This window comes from Typopeltis vanoorti, chromosome 14 (assembly GCF_054136105.1).
Source record: "Typopeltis vanoorti isolate ZY-2024b chromosome 14, IOZ_Tvanoo_1.0, whole genome shotgun sequence".
Lineage (NCBI taxonomy): Eukaryota > Metazoa > Arthropoda > Arachnida > Uropygi > Thelyphonidae > Typopeltis > Typopeltis vanoorti.
This window is the reverse complement of record NC_143562.1, coordinates 42,214,235-42,231,884: the sequence shown is the minus strand read 5'-3', so window position 1 is coordinate 42,231,884 and position 17,650 is coordinate 42,214,235. Positions and strand designations below refer to the sequence as shown.

The 17,650-nt window shown below is 36.3% G+C and overlaps 1 protein-coding gene across 1 annotated transcript in view; it reads right to left on the bottom strand.

Annotated features, from left to right (window-relative positions):
- Nucleotides 1-517: 517 nt before the first annotated feature.
- Nucleotides 518-17,650, bottom strand: part of LOC150099404 (protein FAM76A-like) — an 88,996-nt gene continuing 71,863 nt past the window's right edge. The window contains exons 4-5 of the mRNA XM_090404340.1: nucleotides 6,954-7,055; nucleotides 518-604 (exon numbers count right to left, since the gene is read on the bottom strand). Of these exons, the coding sequence (XP_090260466.1) occupies nucleotides 518-604; nucleotides 6,954-7,055 (189 nt within the window). The remainder of the gene's footprint in view (nucleotides 605-6,953; nucleotides 7,056-17,650) is intronic.

Sequence of the window (17,650 nt, the reverse complement as noted above, 5' to 3'; positions counted from 1 at the left end):
AAGATTAAAGATTAAATTGACCACTGCTAGCCTTATACGAATACTGTACTTTCCTATTCATCTTGGAAGTAATCACAGAAAACAAACTTGAGTTTTTATATGCATTGTATAATTACTTTTTATGATTAATAATTCTGAAGTCAACTTTTTTAAAAAAAATACTACACCATTACAACACTTAACATGGCAAAATATATACACATCCAAAGTAGATTTCCTTAATAAATTCGAAATTTGTAAAACTAAGTACTTAAAAACTATCATGAAACCATATGGTAAGTTATATACACTGAGAAGTCTGCATAAAGATGATCAAATAAAATATTGTAAAGAAAATACCAAATACCCCCAAACTAAAATGTCGTTTTAAAATTCAGTCACAGATACCTGAGTTAGTTGTATAAAACATAATAAAAATAAAATGAAATATTTATTTATATATACACACACACACACAAACTCGGGCTTTGCAGTGATGTGTTTCAGGAAAGATTTCTTCAACTAATATTCAATTATTTCATGTGATTTGAGGACTATCGGTACTTCCTTTCTTGTTTGCTTTGGAAAGAGTAGCAACTTGTTTTTGCATTGTGCGAAGTTTAACCTATATGAAGGGAAGAAATCATATTACTTTTATTAAATTACAATTTTTGTAATGCTAACTGAAAGAGTAAAGTAACATAATAACATACATTCTAGTGGAAAGGCTTAGACGTTGGTTATGCATTATTACTAAATAGTTAATAATAAAATAGGGAAATAACAACATAGACTAGGATATACATTAAAATAACTTTTTAATACAAATCTAATATTTCGGCAATGTCACGTTGCCATTTTCAACAGGAACTTGTGAGCAAGACACGTACACACAGGCACAGCAAATGAGGACGAAGCAGGAAGCTATACTTTTTCCTAAAGTCCTACTGGTTGTCCCCCTAGCGGGCAATGTTGGTATTCTTGGGTGATTGGGCTGAGGTCTTCTGATGTAGGTTTCCCAAATTTGAGGCAGTCTCATGCAGCCAAATTTGTTGAGATTTGGATTGTTTCTTAGGGCTGAGGCTGATTCAATGAAAAGCCTTTCGTACTTGTATTTACTACGGTGAATGATCATGGCTTTCTTCCACTGTATTCCGGTGGAAGAAAGGGGCTGAGATACAAGTTTTTTTTTTTTAAAGACTACAGGGGATCATAGTTGTTTGGGAATATTCCAGAGGAAAGAGGTGAATGGAATAAAAGGGGAAGAGGAAAAATAAGTTCACTGTGTTTGCAGCTGCACAGTAAAGAGATGCTAGGCAATTGCTACTCTTATATTATAGTCGCCCACTGTTTGTAGGTGTCTGCCTGGCGTTTCGCCAAGAATAGTCGATTCATGCTGAAGGAGAGAAAGAAATGAAGGATACATGAATTGGTCGCCAACATGCGAAATAATGTGCTTTCTTGTCTGTCACTGTACTAGTAGTAGCTTGATTTTTGTTCTTTTTTGCATTATTTTTTTTATTATTAATTTGCATGATGGATCCAGTACAGTCAACAAGTTCTGTTGTTTAACGTTTCAGTAGTTCTTGCAAAAGAATATTGAATAACATGCTGACATTCTGCAAAAAAGAATCGTTCAAAGGCAGTCTCCTTGTTCCCCTTTCTCAAGTCATAAAACGTGCAAGTGCAATTGCAGGCGTATCAGGATCGACTGTTAAAAGAATTCGTAGGGAATCAAAAGGTGAAAGTAAGCCAAAATTTAAATCTCCTAAAAAAAAAGTGCCAGAGAAAGAAAACCATAGAAACCGTAGCTTTGAATGATTTTGATGTAGACATTATAAGAAGAACTATTCATGAATTTTACGTGGTCGAGAAAAGAGTGCCAACTGTTCCGAAATTGATTCCTATGTTTAAAAAAAAAAATTTATTTTCCTTGGAAAAGAGAAACTTTAAAGAAAATACTTCACGAAATCGGATTTTGTTTTCAAAAGTCCCAGAATAAAAGGAACCTTATCATGAAGCGAAGTGACATTGTTTTATCTAGAACGTAGTATTTGAGAGCAATAATGTTTCAGGGAGGAGAAAAGACCGATTCTATATCTAGATGAAACGTGGATTGATAGGAATTTAACTTATGGAAAATGTTGGCAGTCTAAAGAAGAATGTGGATTCAGATGACTACGAAGATTAAAAGGATTTGATAATGGTATTTTTTTCCAACCTTTTTTTTTTTTTTTTTTTGCATGGGTTTGTTAAAAGAGTCACAACAAGTCGTAAATAATTAATCGGTTTAGGACATTAAAGTGCCTCAGTTTTCTCAACTGTAGGTTTAGAATATCTAAGTTCATTTGAAAAAAATTTGTGTTTTTCTGTATAATTATTTTTATTTTATGCTATACCTTTTTTTAATTTTGTTAATGCTCTACGTACATTTTTCCAACTGTTATACAAGCAAAATAGTTACACTTTAAAAACTACAACATTCGTAAAAGAAAAGCTAAATTTTCCGACCTGTAATAATAAACAAACTCATCCCAGAAGACGGATTTGATTACCCTATTATCGGACGGATTCTCCTTTTTGGGTCATGCGCAGAGGTGTCTCTAATCGGTGGGCGAACTATAACAAGGCGCAACAGAAAGTAGAGGAATAATGGTTGCAAATTCACTGGAGCAGTGACCATGGAAGTAGAATACCTGTAGAATGCACAGTGCTGAAGCATGCATCTGTGAGATAGAGGTTGAAGAGAATCTGTAAGAGAGGGATCATCTATGGGCCTAATTGCTCGCCTCCAGACAGCATCAAGGATTTTAAGGGAAGTTTTAGGTGCACCACCCCAAACATGTGAGCATATTCTATGCATGGGTGGATTTAGGATTTATAAAAGTCAGGTTGGTAAAATAGCCTCTTGAACAAAAAGGAATGCCATGTTTCTTGGATGACAAGGAGGCCCTTGATGTGATGTGTTTATGGCAGGAGAGACTGGAGGTAAGTATTAATCTGAGCAGAGAGATCTGATGGTGATTTGTGTATTACTGAGGGTAAGGGTATGTGAGCTGAGATCTCTTTTGTGAGAGAAAAGGCAAGACTATGTTTTGGTGGCACTGAACATGACAAGATTGTCCCTGCTCTGTTGAAAAATAGTAAGAAGATCAGTGATAAAGGCACCGGTTGTAGATGATCTTGTAGCCTGAGATGTCAAAAGTAGGATGAGTGGAGAGTACTATCATCTGCAAAGCTGTGGATATGATTAGTAGTGATTGTGAGTAGGTTATTTATGAACAGGAAAGAGAGTAAGTAATGGGGAAGAGCCTTGAGGCATTCCAGCATTGATGGTGAAGCTCGAAGAGAGGGAGATCTACCATGACTTGCATAGTCATAGTAGATTTCCCAAGAGAGAAAACAGAGAGAGAGAGATAGCTATCCAATTACAGAAGGTGGCAGGGAGATAAAGGATTGCAATTTGTTAAGCAGGCCACAGTGCCACACATAGTCAAAAGCTTTGAAAATGGAGAGGATGACAGCACTATAGCGAGTTCCATAGAGAAGTGATCATGAAGTTTGGCATGCTGAAATTATCAGATGGTGGAAGAGTCATACATATTTGAGTTGCTTTCAATATATGCTTAACTGCCACATTCTCAGCATAAGAGGATTTCAGAACAGGTGTTGTGGTGGCTAGCTTCCTCTTTGCGTCCTGATATGAAATATTTTATTCACTTTTTATCTTTTGTATTTCTTTTCCATCCTTCCTTTAGCATGCACAAGAGTAGGTTGGATAGTTTCCTTCACAGATGATGCATGTGGATTTCTTTGAAGAGCAAGATTTATTATCACATTCTTTACTCCACATTGGGAACATGTGATAAGAGTCATAATAGGCAGTGTAAGAATGCCCATATTTCTGACATTAAAGCATAGTGGATTAGGGTTGTAGAGTCTAACACAGTGATTGCCAAAGTGGTCGATATCGACCCCCAGGAGTCGATATAACATTGTTAGGGGTCGATAGAAAAATATAAGACATCACTGTACAGTTAATATTTAATTCGGTTAACTTGGATTACCTCCATCCTGGATGACAATGCAATTAAGAGTGAATCGTGGGAGCAGTGATATGAATAGGACCTGTAAGATGGAGCAAGGTCATGAAAATAGTTATGGAGGCCAATCAAGTAAGCCAAAATGACGTATTTACCAATAAACGGATGTTGGTGGTTCCTGCCCGGCCGGTGCGGCGGGAGCGAGATTGCAACACGTGCGCGGTTCTTATTTACTTATACTTACACGTATTCGATCCCAGTCTCATTTTTGCACATCGACATACAAGTGAGCGTTAATGTTCTAAAATTCATCAACATACATATTATAATTCAATTGTTATTCATTCACAAACTAAACTTCTCTATGTTGAAGAGTTGAGCAGGGCTGGTAGTAATACTAGTGATAGTAATAGTAGTAGTAATAGTAATATAATAATATATACTATGTTATACATACAATAAACACTGTAACTATAAAATAAACAATCTAAAAACTCACATAAGTGTCTTTTTTGCTTGTCCTATTATAATTACGTAATAGTAAAATAGAGGGGGGGGGGATAAAAAGTCAAGGAACTCTTGAAGGGGTCGACGGTCAAAGAAGTTTGGCGACCCCTGGTCTAACAGGACAGTTGAGATATCTTACTTTTAACAATGTTGGAAGGTTTGGATGTGCCTCACATCTGCCACTCCTTGATCTTTAAGCTGTGAACGTATCTCCCCATATGAAACATTAAGGAGTTCCCATTCTGAGTGGAGTGTGGAGAGTTTTATGAGGTACTACTGTAATTGGTATATCCACTCCTATTATAATTACGTAATAGTAAAATAGAGGGGGGGGGGGATAAAAAGTCAAGGAACTCTTGAAGGGGTCGACGGTCAAAGAAGTTTGGCGACCCCTGGTCTAACAGGACAGTTGAGATATCTTACTTTTAACAATGTTGGAAGGTTTGGATGTGCCTCACATCTGCCACTCCTTGATCTTTAAGCTGTGAACGTATCTCCCCATATGAAACATTAAGGAGTTCCCATTCTGAGTGGAGTGTGGAGAGTTTTATGAGGTACTACTGTAATTGGTATATCCACTCCCATGAAAGTTGCTATTGGCAGTTTTCCTGGGTATCGTTGACAGGACATTCAACAAGAATATCGATGGAACATACTATTTTTAACTGTTTTGGGAGAGCATGCGAGTCTTTCTAAACCCTTCTGATAAAGAAGGACAACTTTCCCCATTGGCTTTTCACCTGTTGCATGGACGATCAACCCTGGTATATTGTGTGTGTGTGTATCATATGTCTTTTGTTTCATTTCTTATTTATGTTATTAAATGGTGTATCTATGGTATCTGTACTTGGTTGGACCTTGTGAGGATCCCTGGAAAATTTGAGGATGAAGGATTCATGCTCAAAGGAATTTTTGGTTAAGCACCCGAAATCCCCACCACCACAAAACTACACATGGGTGCTCACTATTTGGCAAGCAACAGACAACAACTGCACTTGGAAGTGAAACACCAAGATCGCTCTGGACACTATATCAGCACTGGTAAGCCTCAGGCCTCTCCCTGGCCCATGGAGGTAGGAGATTTACTTCAACTTCAATGTCCTTGCAAGCAAGCTGAATGATCTTGACTGAGCTGTCCAAAACCACCCATTTTGCCGAAGCAGGGGGCAAAAGTAATGCAAGACCACCAGGATCCCCCTCCCCCCTTCTAGATGCCCACAGATTACACCACATGGCAAAGATAGAGCATTGGATCCCAGTGATGGTGGTTGGGAAGATGAGATAATAAAATAGACTCAAGAAAAGTAGGGCAAAGAATATAGGCAGTAAAGCAAAAGAGGAATAAAGAATTAAAAGGACCAGTTGCAACAGTGGCAGGTCCCCTCCACCACAAACATGTGCCCACATGTGGAGGGACCTATAAGACAGATATAAGGAAATATTACTTAGGGTAATAGATAGTGAGAGAATGAAAGGTCACTGCTGGAAATTAGATATGGGTTAAGTGAGTAAAAAAATAAAAAAGTATATGCTATTAATTCCTATAATTCCCAATGTCATCAACTCTGAGTTTCCATATGTTCCTTTAATAATTCATTATACTCAATTTTTCCCACATATCTCACTCACACACACACACACACACACACACACACACACACACACACACACACACACACACACACACAGTTCTTGTTGCATCAAATAAGTTTTTCACTTTCTTTTAAATCTGCTGAAAAATACCAGCCATGTCAGGAATTTGATGATGAACTAACTTTTGTTCCATTGCAACACTGGCCTGGTTGGCCAAGTGGAGATATTGAATCTGCTCTTCAATAAACTTGCTTTGGGTTTAAATTCCACCATAAGCTTGGATGTTGTGAATGCCTTTAGATAGTAAATGAATTTAATTGTTTGGTAAGACATCCTGCTGCTTATGGGAGGCCTGAAATAGCTTAAAAGAGTTCTATCTTTGGTCTCTAGAGTAGAGTGCCAAATTATCTAACCCTTATCACACCTATAATAATATAGGTTTATAACCTCAATGCTTTGTACTGTGAATGGAATTCACAAAAACATTTTTCAACTCTAATTCAGTGAATGCTTTTATTTGTATATACCACTTTTCTGTAAGCATTCTTCAAATGTTTTAATTCATGTTCTTGAATTCAAAAACTATGTTAAGTTTCTTCGTTCATCTTAATTCCTCCTTAACCTAGTGGGCAGAAAATTTTTTGCTATACTAATCTATCAGTGATGATATGTGATGATAATGTTGTCTTAAAAAAAAAAAAATCAGAACTTTTCTTTTAACAATATCTTTATCTTTGGTAAAGCTACATCTATAAGAAAAGTGATGCATAAATGTAGTAACACACATCACAATACACTGCAATATCAGAAAATTAAAATAAACACGATTACCTGTAACTCTTGAATTTGATCTGAATGTTGCTTTTGCAGTTGCTGTATTTTCCCTCTTAACTCTCTTTCAATCTGGGAATGCTGTGCTTTTAGTTCATGCATCTGCAAACAACATTTTTTTTCCTTTTAAATTGATCTGTAAAGTTATAATTTTTACAGAGAAATTTTCTTATGATTTAACCCAGAAGATTAAGAAGAAAAGGTTTAAACTGTAAAATAATGAACTTTAAGATATTACTATTTATTATTTTTTATTATGCATTTATCCAAATGGCAAACAAACTCCTCTGCAATAGTGTTCTAGTAATAGTGATTTCTAATTGTTAGCATTTTTTTTTTAAATATCAGTTTGATATGAGAGGTTATAAAACCTATGGCTTATTAGTTGTGTGTAGGCAGAAGTTGAGAGAGCTAGATAAAGACCACACTGATATTCTTTTTGAACAGTTGGAGGTTGTGGGGAAAATATGCTACACAAAGGTTCTAGAGGACACAGACATGTGAGATGAAAAGAAAGGTGAAGAAGCAGATTCACCGGATTAACAACCGAGCTGTAAAATGGATGAGATGCTGCAGATTCACCGGATTAACAACCGAGCTGTAAAATGGATGAGATGCTATTGCTCGTGTAATCATGAAATATGCGAGTTCATCCATATGAATTCATATGAAGTGAATGCATGTACTTCTTTTAGGTAATTATTTTTCTATAATATATTCTATGTACACATGCTAATGTAATATTGTACCAATGCATAATTCCCATTCCTGTGTCGTCTCCTATCTAGGAGGTTGACTACCATGATGTGACTTATGGTTAACTATGGGGTAACGACATGTGGTGAGGACCCTATCTCTTCCACATATTGTTGTAAGTATTCATGACTATAACGCGTGTGTTCACGGGGCCGGTTTGCCTGTTCTGAGGAACGAAAAGCCCGAGTTTCCAGGTAAAAAAAACCCTCTACCTCCGTGTGAGACCGGCTAACTCACCTTTAGTCAAAAGAGACCAGATAAAGGTTCCTCACGTCATAGACGGGAATCGAACCCAGGTCTTTCCAACCAAAAGGCTTCATCTATACCGACTGAGCTACGGAGGCTGTACCAATGCATAATACACAATCACATAAAAGAAATGTGATGTCTTTTTTCAATATCTGTACATTTTTTTTTAACATCAAGTCCTTGTGTACTAGCTTACACATAATATTGGGCTAAAGGTACTAGAAAGTCTCCAAGAAAAATTCTTTCCAAAAGCAAATTCTCTGTCAGGTTCATAAGATCAGAGCAGCCAATGGTAAAACCATACAATCGTTACATTTAATAATTCTGATGTTAACTGTGTTATCCTAAAGGAGCAAACAACAAGAGTTGATCTTAAGGAGAGCAGATAAAGGTTTTCTATGTAGTCCAAAGAGCACAGTGAGATTGTATTAAATTGAAGGTGAGTTAGCTGGTCTCATACAGGTGATAGGGTTTTCTCTACTGCAGAAACAGTCAAAGTGGTCAAAGGATACAAGCAATTAACAGATACAAAACACTATGAGAATAAGAGCTAACCATCCTATCAGGATCTGGTTTGGCTTGGGCCTACAAACAAGTGTACATGGATGATGATAATGGTCATCATCATGCATCTTGTCGTCTTCTTACTAAAAATAACATTAGTTGTAAACAAGGCACATAATTCAAGGATTACTGGTATGGGCAGCACATCAATTCAGTAAATTAAAACCAAACGTATTGAGACAAATTTGACAGGCTATCTTTTCTAAAATGCTTCAAGGATAATAACATTCCCAATTCATTTGCCAATGCCTTCCATGTTCTATGCTTCCTGTAGGACAGCGAAGTTCTACTGGGAACAAATGTGCCATTTAATCATAAGCTAATGAGGCTACAAGAACACTACTTATCATTGATCTTTAAATGATCCTTTTAGGTATTTCCTGGGGTGGTGAAGCGCAATACATAGCCTCTCCCACTCAAATGTCAACCTCACCTTCCCATGGTCCATCCTGTTCTAAAAGTACAAACGAGGCACTTGCGACCGAGTATGGGCAGTATAACCTTAACACCCTAAGAGAGTAGATGCTGTTAGATCTGCCTGTCCAGAAGCGTTAGGTAGCAGCCCTACCACTGGAGCCCCACCACATAACAAAACTTGAAAGTATTGTGAATTTCCCCAGGGCAGGTTAGTAACATGCCCTGGGGAAATTCACAATACTTTCAAGTTTCATGCAAAGAAAAGCCAGACGGACTGTCAGGGTAAAGACCACAACCCAGGAAACGGTAAACGAAACTGGAAAAAGGAACACATAATGAAGATTGCAACATGGAATGTGAGCAGCACTGCACACAAAGAAGAAGAACTTGATAAACAACTAAACCAAGTTAACATGAAGATATGTATAGTAACAGAAACAAAGAAAAAACAAAAAGGTACAAAAGAAACAAACAACTATATACAAATCTATAGTGGGGTGAAAAAAGAAGAAAGAGCAAAAGCAGGTATAATGATTATGGTACATAAATCCCTAAAGAACAATATTGTATATTACAACTATTTGAATGAAAGACTAATAGAAATTAGACTCAAGACATTAAGAGGCCACATAACAATAAGAGGGAAAAGACTGTTTACTGTTTTCTTCTTTTCCCACCAGAAGAGGGAAAAGAAGAAAACAGTAATATATTTTATAAAGAATTACAGAATGCCATAGATAAAACAAACAAAACAGACTATTTACTGTTAGGCAGGAGATTTAAATGCCAGAATAGGAAACAAAAAAATACAAAACAAACATAGGTAAATTTGGTGAAGATACATGTAATCAAAATGGTTGCAGATTGTGCGATTTTGTCATTTATAATAATATGAGAATAATGAATTCAATGTTTAAAACAAGGAAATACATAAATATACTTGGTCAGCCAGAGGATACAAATCAGTAATTAACTACGTTATCACAAATTTTAAATTAGCGGAGTTAATTTTAGACGTAAGAGCATATCGAGGCTTTGCATTAAACTCTGATCATTATATGGTATCAGCAAAAATTAGTTTTAAACCAAAGTGGCTAAAAACACATAGAATTGAAATTTCTTACCAGCCAAGCTACAAAATTTCTTCATTACACGATCCTCAAGTTAGACAACAATATCAAAAATGCACAAACTTAAAAACAGAAACCACACATGAATCAAGTGACATAGAAGATGAATGGGAAAATATGAAACAAATTCTCACAAAAGCAGCAACAGAAACCTTAGGAATAAAGCACAACTGGATTAGAAAAAGAGGACTATGAGACTGGAACAAAGAAATAGAAAATATAATAAAAACCAAAAAAGGCCAGTTACCAGAAAAAAATTACAAAAAAGGACAGTTACCAAAACAATAGAAGCAGAAATAGAGTATAAAAGAAATAGTGCAATTGCAAAATGAGAAGTAAGGAAAAAACATAGAGAAAGATGGAACAATTTCGTAAAAGAACTAGAAAAGGATTTATTTAAGCCACAACCCAAAACCTATAAAGTAATAAAATACATGAATAAAGAAATAAAAAAAAAAGATAAAAATACAAACAATAGATTTAGAAAAATGGGTGACCTATTTCCAAAATCTCTGGACAGATGAGAACAATGAAATAAAATTTTATAAGACAAAGAATGACCTAATAGAAAATATCACAATGTTAGAACTGAAAAATATAATAAAGAAGAAAAATAGGAAAACACCAGAAGACAATATAAATATAGAACCATACAAAAATGCAGGTGAAAAATTTAATGAAAGACTTGTGAAATTTTTTAATATGGTTTGGATGTCCGGGAAAACCCCTAACTCTTGGAAAAAAACACTGGTTATCCCAATCTATAAAAAAAAAGGAAATAAAGACAATTGCAATAATTATAGGAGAATTAACCTGCTGAATACAGGATATAAAATATATGCAGGAATATAAAAGAGAAACTAAGCAGCATTTTAGAAGACAAATTACTAGAAGAACAAAATGGTTTCCGAAAAGGCCGATCCTGCATAGATCCAATTTTTACTTTAAAATTATTAATAGAAAAGAGAAGAGAATTACAAAAAGAAACATACGTGGCCTTTATTGATTATGAAAATGCCTTTGACAAAATTAGTAGACAAAAATTGTATAAATATTAACCGATTTAAACATATCAAACCAACTTTTACAATCTATTCAAGAAATATATACAGGAAATAAAATAGCAGTTAAATTAGAACACATCTCAGAATGGAAAGATATATCAAGAGGAGTATGGCAAGGATGTACCCTCTCACCTCTGCTTTTCAATACATATATATATATATATGAAATATATATGAAATATTAACAATCTGGAAACAGCATAACCTATTTGATATACAAATGACCCTGCAAATGAAGATAGATACACTACTATTTGCAGATAATCCAATAGTATTAGCTACATCAGAAGATGACTTACAAAGATCATTATCATTATTATTATTTTATTATTATTTCCCAAGACCTCATGGAGTCAAACACTCATCTGGGAGGTCCTTTTATCACACACACATCTCATCATACCATGTCTTAAACACACTCAAACTCCTTACAGACCCCACACTCTCATTCACAACTCTGCACGAAAAAAACCTGCCTCTCACTCCCCTGCTCACACCCTCTTTATACAGTTACCAGGGATGACCTCTGGTTCTCCCCTGATCTCCACTATTCTCTGTAGAACTTCTCCACCATTGATCTTATAACAACCCCTCACCAACTTGTAGGTCTCTATCATATCTCCCCTCTTTTTTCTATCCACCAGACTCTGCAAATTACATCTTCTCAATCTTTCCCATACTCAACATTCCAGAGGTCAGAAACTACCTTAGTCAGTCACCTTTGGACTCTTTCCAACATCTCTTCATCCTTTTGAAAACCCAGTGACCAAATCTGGGCACAATAGTCCATGTGTGGCCTAATCAAAGCCTCATACAATGGAACAAGAATCTCCCTACTTTTACACGTCAGTGTCCTCCGCATCATTCCCAGAAGTCTTTGTGTTGTCTTCACAATTTTGGCGATGTGTCCCCTAAATTTTAGATCCTTATCTCCACTATCACCCCCAGATCTCTTATTTCCTCTAACTCCAACAATATATTCTCACCAAGCATAAATTCTGCATCCCATCTTTGTTTTCCAAATTTTAAAACCTTACATTTTGCAACATTGAACTCACATCCCCATTTGCTTGCCCAATCACTCAATTTATTCAAGTCTTCTTGCAAGGCCACAACATCTTCACTACTCTTTATGGTTCGTCCCAACTTTGCATCATCTGCAAACAACTGAATATCTCCATCCAAATATTCGCCAATATCATTAATATACAAGTTAAATAGTAATGGCCCTAAAACAGACCCCTGAGGCACTCCACTAGTGACTTTCCTTTTCCTGGATATCGCACCCCATACACAACTTGTTGATACCTATCAGATAGCCAGTCCTCAATCCAATGCACTAATCTAATATCCAACCCCATCTGATCTAGTTTGGCTGTCAACTTATCATGAGGTATTCTATCAAAAGCCTTTGCAAAATCCAAGTATATTACTATGTATCCTTCTCCTCTGTCCAAGGAAGCAGTCACTTTATTGTAATAAGTAAGTAGATTACTAAAACATGACCTCCCTTTAGCAAATCCATGCTGTCCATCAAAGATTATACCATTGTTGTCAACCCAACTCTGGATCCTAGTTCTCACAAGCTTCTCCAACAACTTAACCACAACACCTGACACAGAGATAGGCCTATGCTTGAGTTCGATCACCTCCTTTATGAAGTGGCACAATCTTGCCCTTCATCCACTCTTTAGGAACTTGACCTAAAGAGTGGATGGAATATACATTTAGACATTGCATCTACTAAATAGTTTTTGAAAATCCCCCAAGCTGCATTGATCTCTTTTCCAGCTAACTCCTCATTCCATGCTACACCTGCAAGCTGTCTCCTGAGCTCGTCATAATTGTAGGTCACATATACCCTTTTTTCACAGGGGTCCTTGCACTGCTGGCAACCACCCAGGTAATCACCTCATGGTCACTTTCACCAATTGGTGGATGATTTGACACCTCATTTAAAATTACATCCTCTGATGAGATGACCAAATCCAAGAACCTTAACCCTCGTGTGCCCTCTGTTACATACTGTCTGAGGTAGTTATCCCTCAAAAACTCAAGAAACTCATTTTCTTTACTTCCAGTTGCTATCTCTTCATTCCAGTCTATATTGCCATAATTAAAATCACCCATAACGATCACCCTTTTCTTATTTGACTATACATTTCACTATCACCACCATCCACATTACCAGGTGTCTATAACAACATCCCACCAAGTATTTGATTCTATTCACCTCTATCTCACACCATACTGCCTCAAAACCACTGGCCCTATTTCCCTCTTGCATCTCTACCTTGTATAGACATAACTCTTTCTCGATCATCAATAGCACTCCCCCTCCCTTTTAACCCCTTCCATCTCTATTCCTGTCAGGATGTTGTCCTCATCTAACTATGTCTCACTTATTCCAACAATCTTTGGGTGAACAGACGCAATTAGTGCAACCATTTCATCCATCTTGTTTCTTATACTTCTAGCATTGGTATATAAACACGACAGTTCATTTCTGGATCTACAGCTAGTTCCACTGATACCACTCACTTGATGTGATCTCTCTATGCTGGACTGGGGCCATTTCCCTTTCTGCTTCTTTATTTTAGAACCCTTTTCAATTTCATCTGTTTCCTCTTGATCCCTGGTCATCCCATTTCTTTCCTGCCTACACATGCTCTCACCTCCTCTTGGAGCATCCACCTTTCTCACGCTGTGTACCCCTGTCCATCCTGAGCCTCCCCGTTTCCTTGCTCCTCTTGCACACCCATTCTCTCATTTTCTATACTCATACCACTGACTTCCCCATTCATTTCCTCTTCTTCAATCTCTCCTGCTCTTCCACATCACTCCCCTCTCGATCTGATTCATTCTCTCTATTCACTTCTCTACCTTCCAGCTGCAGTCTCTCCAAGCGACTCACACCATAACCACTCAAATGCAGTCCATCGCTCCCATACAGCTCACTTCGTCCCTCAAACTCATTCCACACATTAACAAACTGTACTCCCGTCTCCTCACACATTTCAGCCAGCATATCATTCATAATCCCTGCTCTCCACCTCATTTCACCACAGTCATACCTAGGCAACACGCTAACTACCCTTCCTGTCACACTATTCTCATTTATCCTTCTAAGCAGCCTCCTGATATCTATTCTGACACACCCTTTGTCCTCTCTCAAATCATTCGTACCTATTAATACTATTAACTCTTTTGCCCGCTCCCGCCTCAATACCAATGCCTCAATCACTCTACTCATTTTACCACCTGGAAAACATACCTTGTGCATGTCATCCTCTAGTACACCTTTAATAATGGAGTCGCCATACAATGCCACTCGCTCATCTTTCGTTAAATCTTTCATGCAATCATGATTTATTTTAATAGTTTTGACCTGAATTCTCTTAATTTCATTCTGCATCTATTTCCTTTCTTGCCCCTCATCCAATCCAATTCACTTTCCGACCCTCTCTTCTCACTTTCCCTCTCATTCATCCTTCTTTGTTTCCGTACTTTCGGTCCAACATACGTCCAACTTTCACTATAATTCTTCTCACTTTCACTCTCATTTATCTTTCTTTGTTTCAGTACTTTCAGTCCAACATGCATCCAACTTTCGCCATCATTCATTCTTTTTTCGCTATCATTTATTCTTTCGATTTTTTTCACTTGCGATTTCTGTGTCACGCCATTTCTACTTTCATTCGTTCTCTCAATTTCGTTTTTTCCGCCACTCTCGCCTCACTTTCATCCCTTTTAACATCTGTTACAGTTTTCAAATCGCTCCTTTTCTTTTTTCCTAATTTTTTAACATTTTTTCGCCTCTCTTATTCACCATCCTTCTCTTTCAAATGTGCACTCACGACACAATCATTACTAACACTTTCTGTCATCAATTTCATATTTGCATTCATCAGTTCCTCATTCAGGTCACACTTTGCACACACCCTTCTTCCATCCGTGCTAAACATCCACAAATCATTTATGTAATCGAAGGAATACATATAACAGACCTCACAATTAACGAAACGACTGAAATCTAAATTAAAATCATGGAATGACAATGCCGAAAATTACAGATTTTCTGTAATTTTCCCATGGTGGTTCGTCCTATCGCTATTCTGTGTTTGATTGTTTTGAGTTCATCTATTATTTCTGTTAGTTGGTATATGAAGTTGTCTACTTGTTCTCCGTTTAGGGTGGCTGAGATGATAGTTCCGTTCCTCCCTATTTTCATCACTTTTGTCTTTTGTATATTTATTGTCATGTCATATGTTTTACAGGTTTCGTTTAGCTTGTTTATCAACTTTTGTAGTTCATTTGGGGTTCTTGCAATAAGGACGAGATCATCCGCATATTCGATACTATTTATGTTTAAACCATTGACATTGATTCCAGGCTCATTGTCTATTGCCTTCTTTACAACTTCTAGATATATGTTGAATAGGCATGGGGATAATGGGCATCCTTGCATTACTTCTTTTTGGATCTCTATGGGTTCTGTTGTGAGTGTCTTTTTAATTATTGCATTTGTCTTAGAGTAATATTTTATCAGAAACTGTATTATATATTTGTCTATTGCTTTTTCTAGTAATTTTAAGAAGGATTTCTCTGTTGATGCTATCAAAAGCTTGTTTAAAGTCCACAAAACAACAATATAGTTTTTTATGGTCTTCCCAGCTGAACTCTGCTAGTTGGTGCAATATGAAAATTTGGCATATTGTTGAATAGTTTCCTCAGAAACCAGCTTGTTCTATGCCTATCATTTCTTCATAGGTGTGGAAGAGTAAATTGATTGGTCTGTAATTTCTGCAGTCTCTTTTGTCTCCTTTCTTGTATATTGGGATGCTCTTTCCAGATCTCCAGTCATCTGGGATCTCTCCTGTTTGTAGTATTTTATTGAATAGGGTTGTTAAATATTCTATTGATATGCTGCCTCCATATGACCACAGTTCAGTAGGGATAGTATCAATGTCTGGTGCTTTATTGTTTTTCATCTGTTTTATTGTGTATCTAACTTCTTGTAAAATTTTTGGGTGGTCATTATTTTCTGCTATTATTGGCATTGTAGTTTTGTTTACTTGGTGGAAGATAGTCTTAAAATGGTTTGACCAGATATTTCTTATATCTTCAATATTCCTGGTTTCAGTCATCTTGTTGTTTATCATTGTTACTGCTTTTGCTGAGAATTCCTTTGTAATTTCTCTTACAGTATCATGAAAGACTTTTGGTTGTTTTGTTGGTATGCTTCTTGGCATTTCTTAGCTTTTTCTTCTAATCATTTTTCTTTGGCTTTTTTGCATGGGTTATCAACTTTATTTTTAGTGCTCTGTATTTGTCTCTATTCTCTTCATTGTTTTGTTGGTTTACAAGTACAGTCATACCCCGACATATCTTTCAGGCACTGGCTACCGCCAGTGTTGCACATGCTGTGAACAAGCACTGACATGTTTTGCGCGGTCTCCATTCATACACGATTTTTATAGTCTACAAACCTTGCGATTGTTTAATGTTATGTTCTTGATAAAAATTTTATTACATAAAAAATAATAATGTCTTCTAAAAGAAGCAAGTCTGATTCTTCTACTGCTAGCAAGAAAAGAAATACATTGACTTTGGAAACAAAACAACATTATTAAGGATTTTGAAGGCTGAATGAAAATTTGTGAGCTAGCAAAGAAATTCGATCTACAGGAATCTACAGTAAGAAGAATCATAAAAGAAAGGTTTACAGATTTTGGAGGACATAGATTCTAACGAGGAACAAATTGTAGTCACAAGGCAAGGAATAAAAAAACATTAGCTTGCTATGAAGAAATTTTGTGTGCCAAGAAAAAGACATGCCGTCAGATGAATCTATTAGATTTTATGAAACCATCGACATCGAAATAACTTTCTTTTTTTTTATGTACGAAAAACTACATTTATGATTATATTTCTTAAAAAATATAGGTGTTTTTGTGAACCTTTGGTCCCAATTGTATGTTTGTATATATAAATTACATGCAAAATTATACCCCAAGTTACGCAAATTCGACTTACGTGCTTTTTGTTGGTCCCACCTACTGCATAACTTCAGGGTTTTACTGTATCTTGAACTCTCTTTTCTCTTCTATTGTAGCTACAATTTTTTGGGTTATCCACTGTTTGTTTATTTTGGGTTTGGTACCTAGAGTGTCTTTTGCAATTGATAACACTGTTTCTTTTCCTTCTTCCCAGTATTTTCCGCTGTTCTGGAAGATGGAGGGTTCTAATTTCAAGCACATCTGTTCTAAAAATCGATTTCTGCTTGAGCCAATCTTTTAGTTTGATAGATTGATGTTTCTGATATTGTTTTTCCTGTTGAATTTTATCTTCACTTTGGCAGTTAATATTTCGTGGTCGGTGTCAAAATCAAAACTTCTTAATGCTTGTACATTATTTACTGATCTTTTCCATTGTTTGTTTATGATGATATAGTCTATGCAGTTCTTTATATTACCATCTGGGGATGTCCATGTATATTTATTATTAGGGCAGTGAT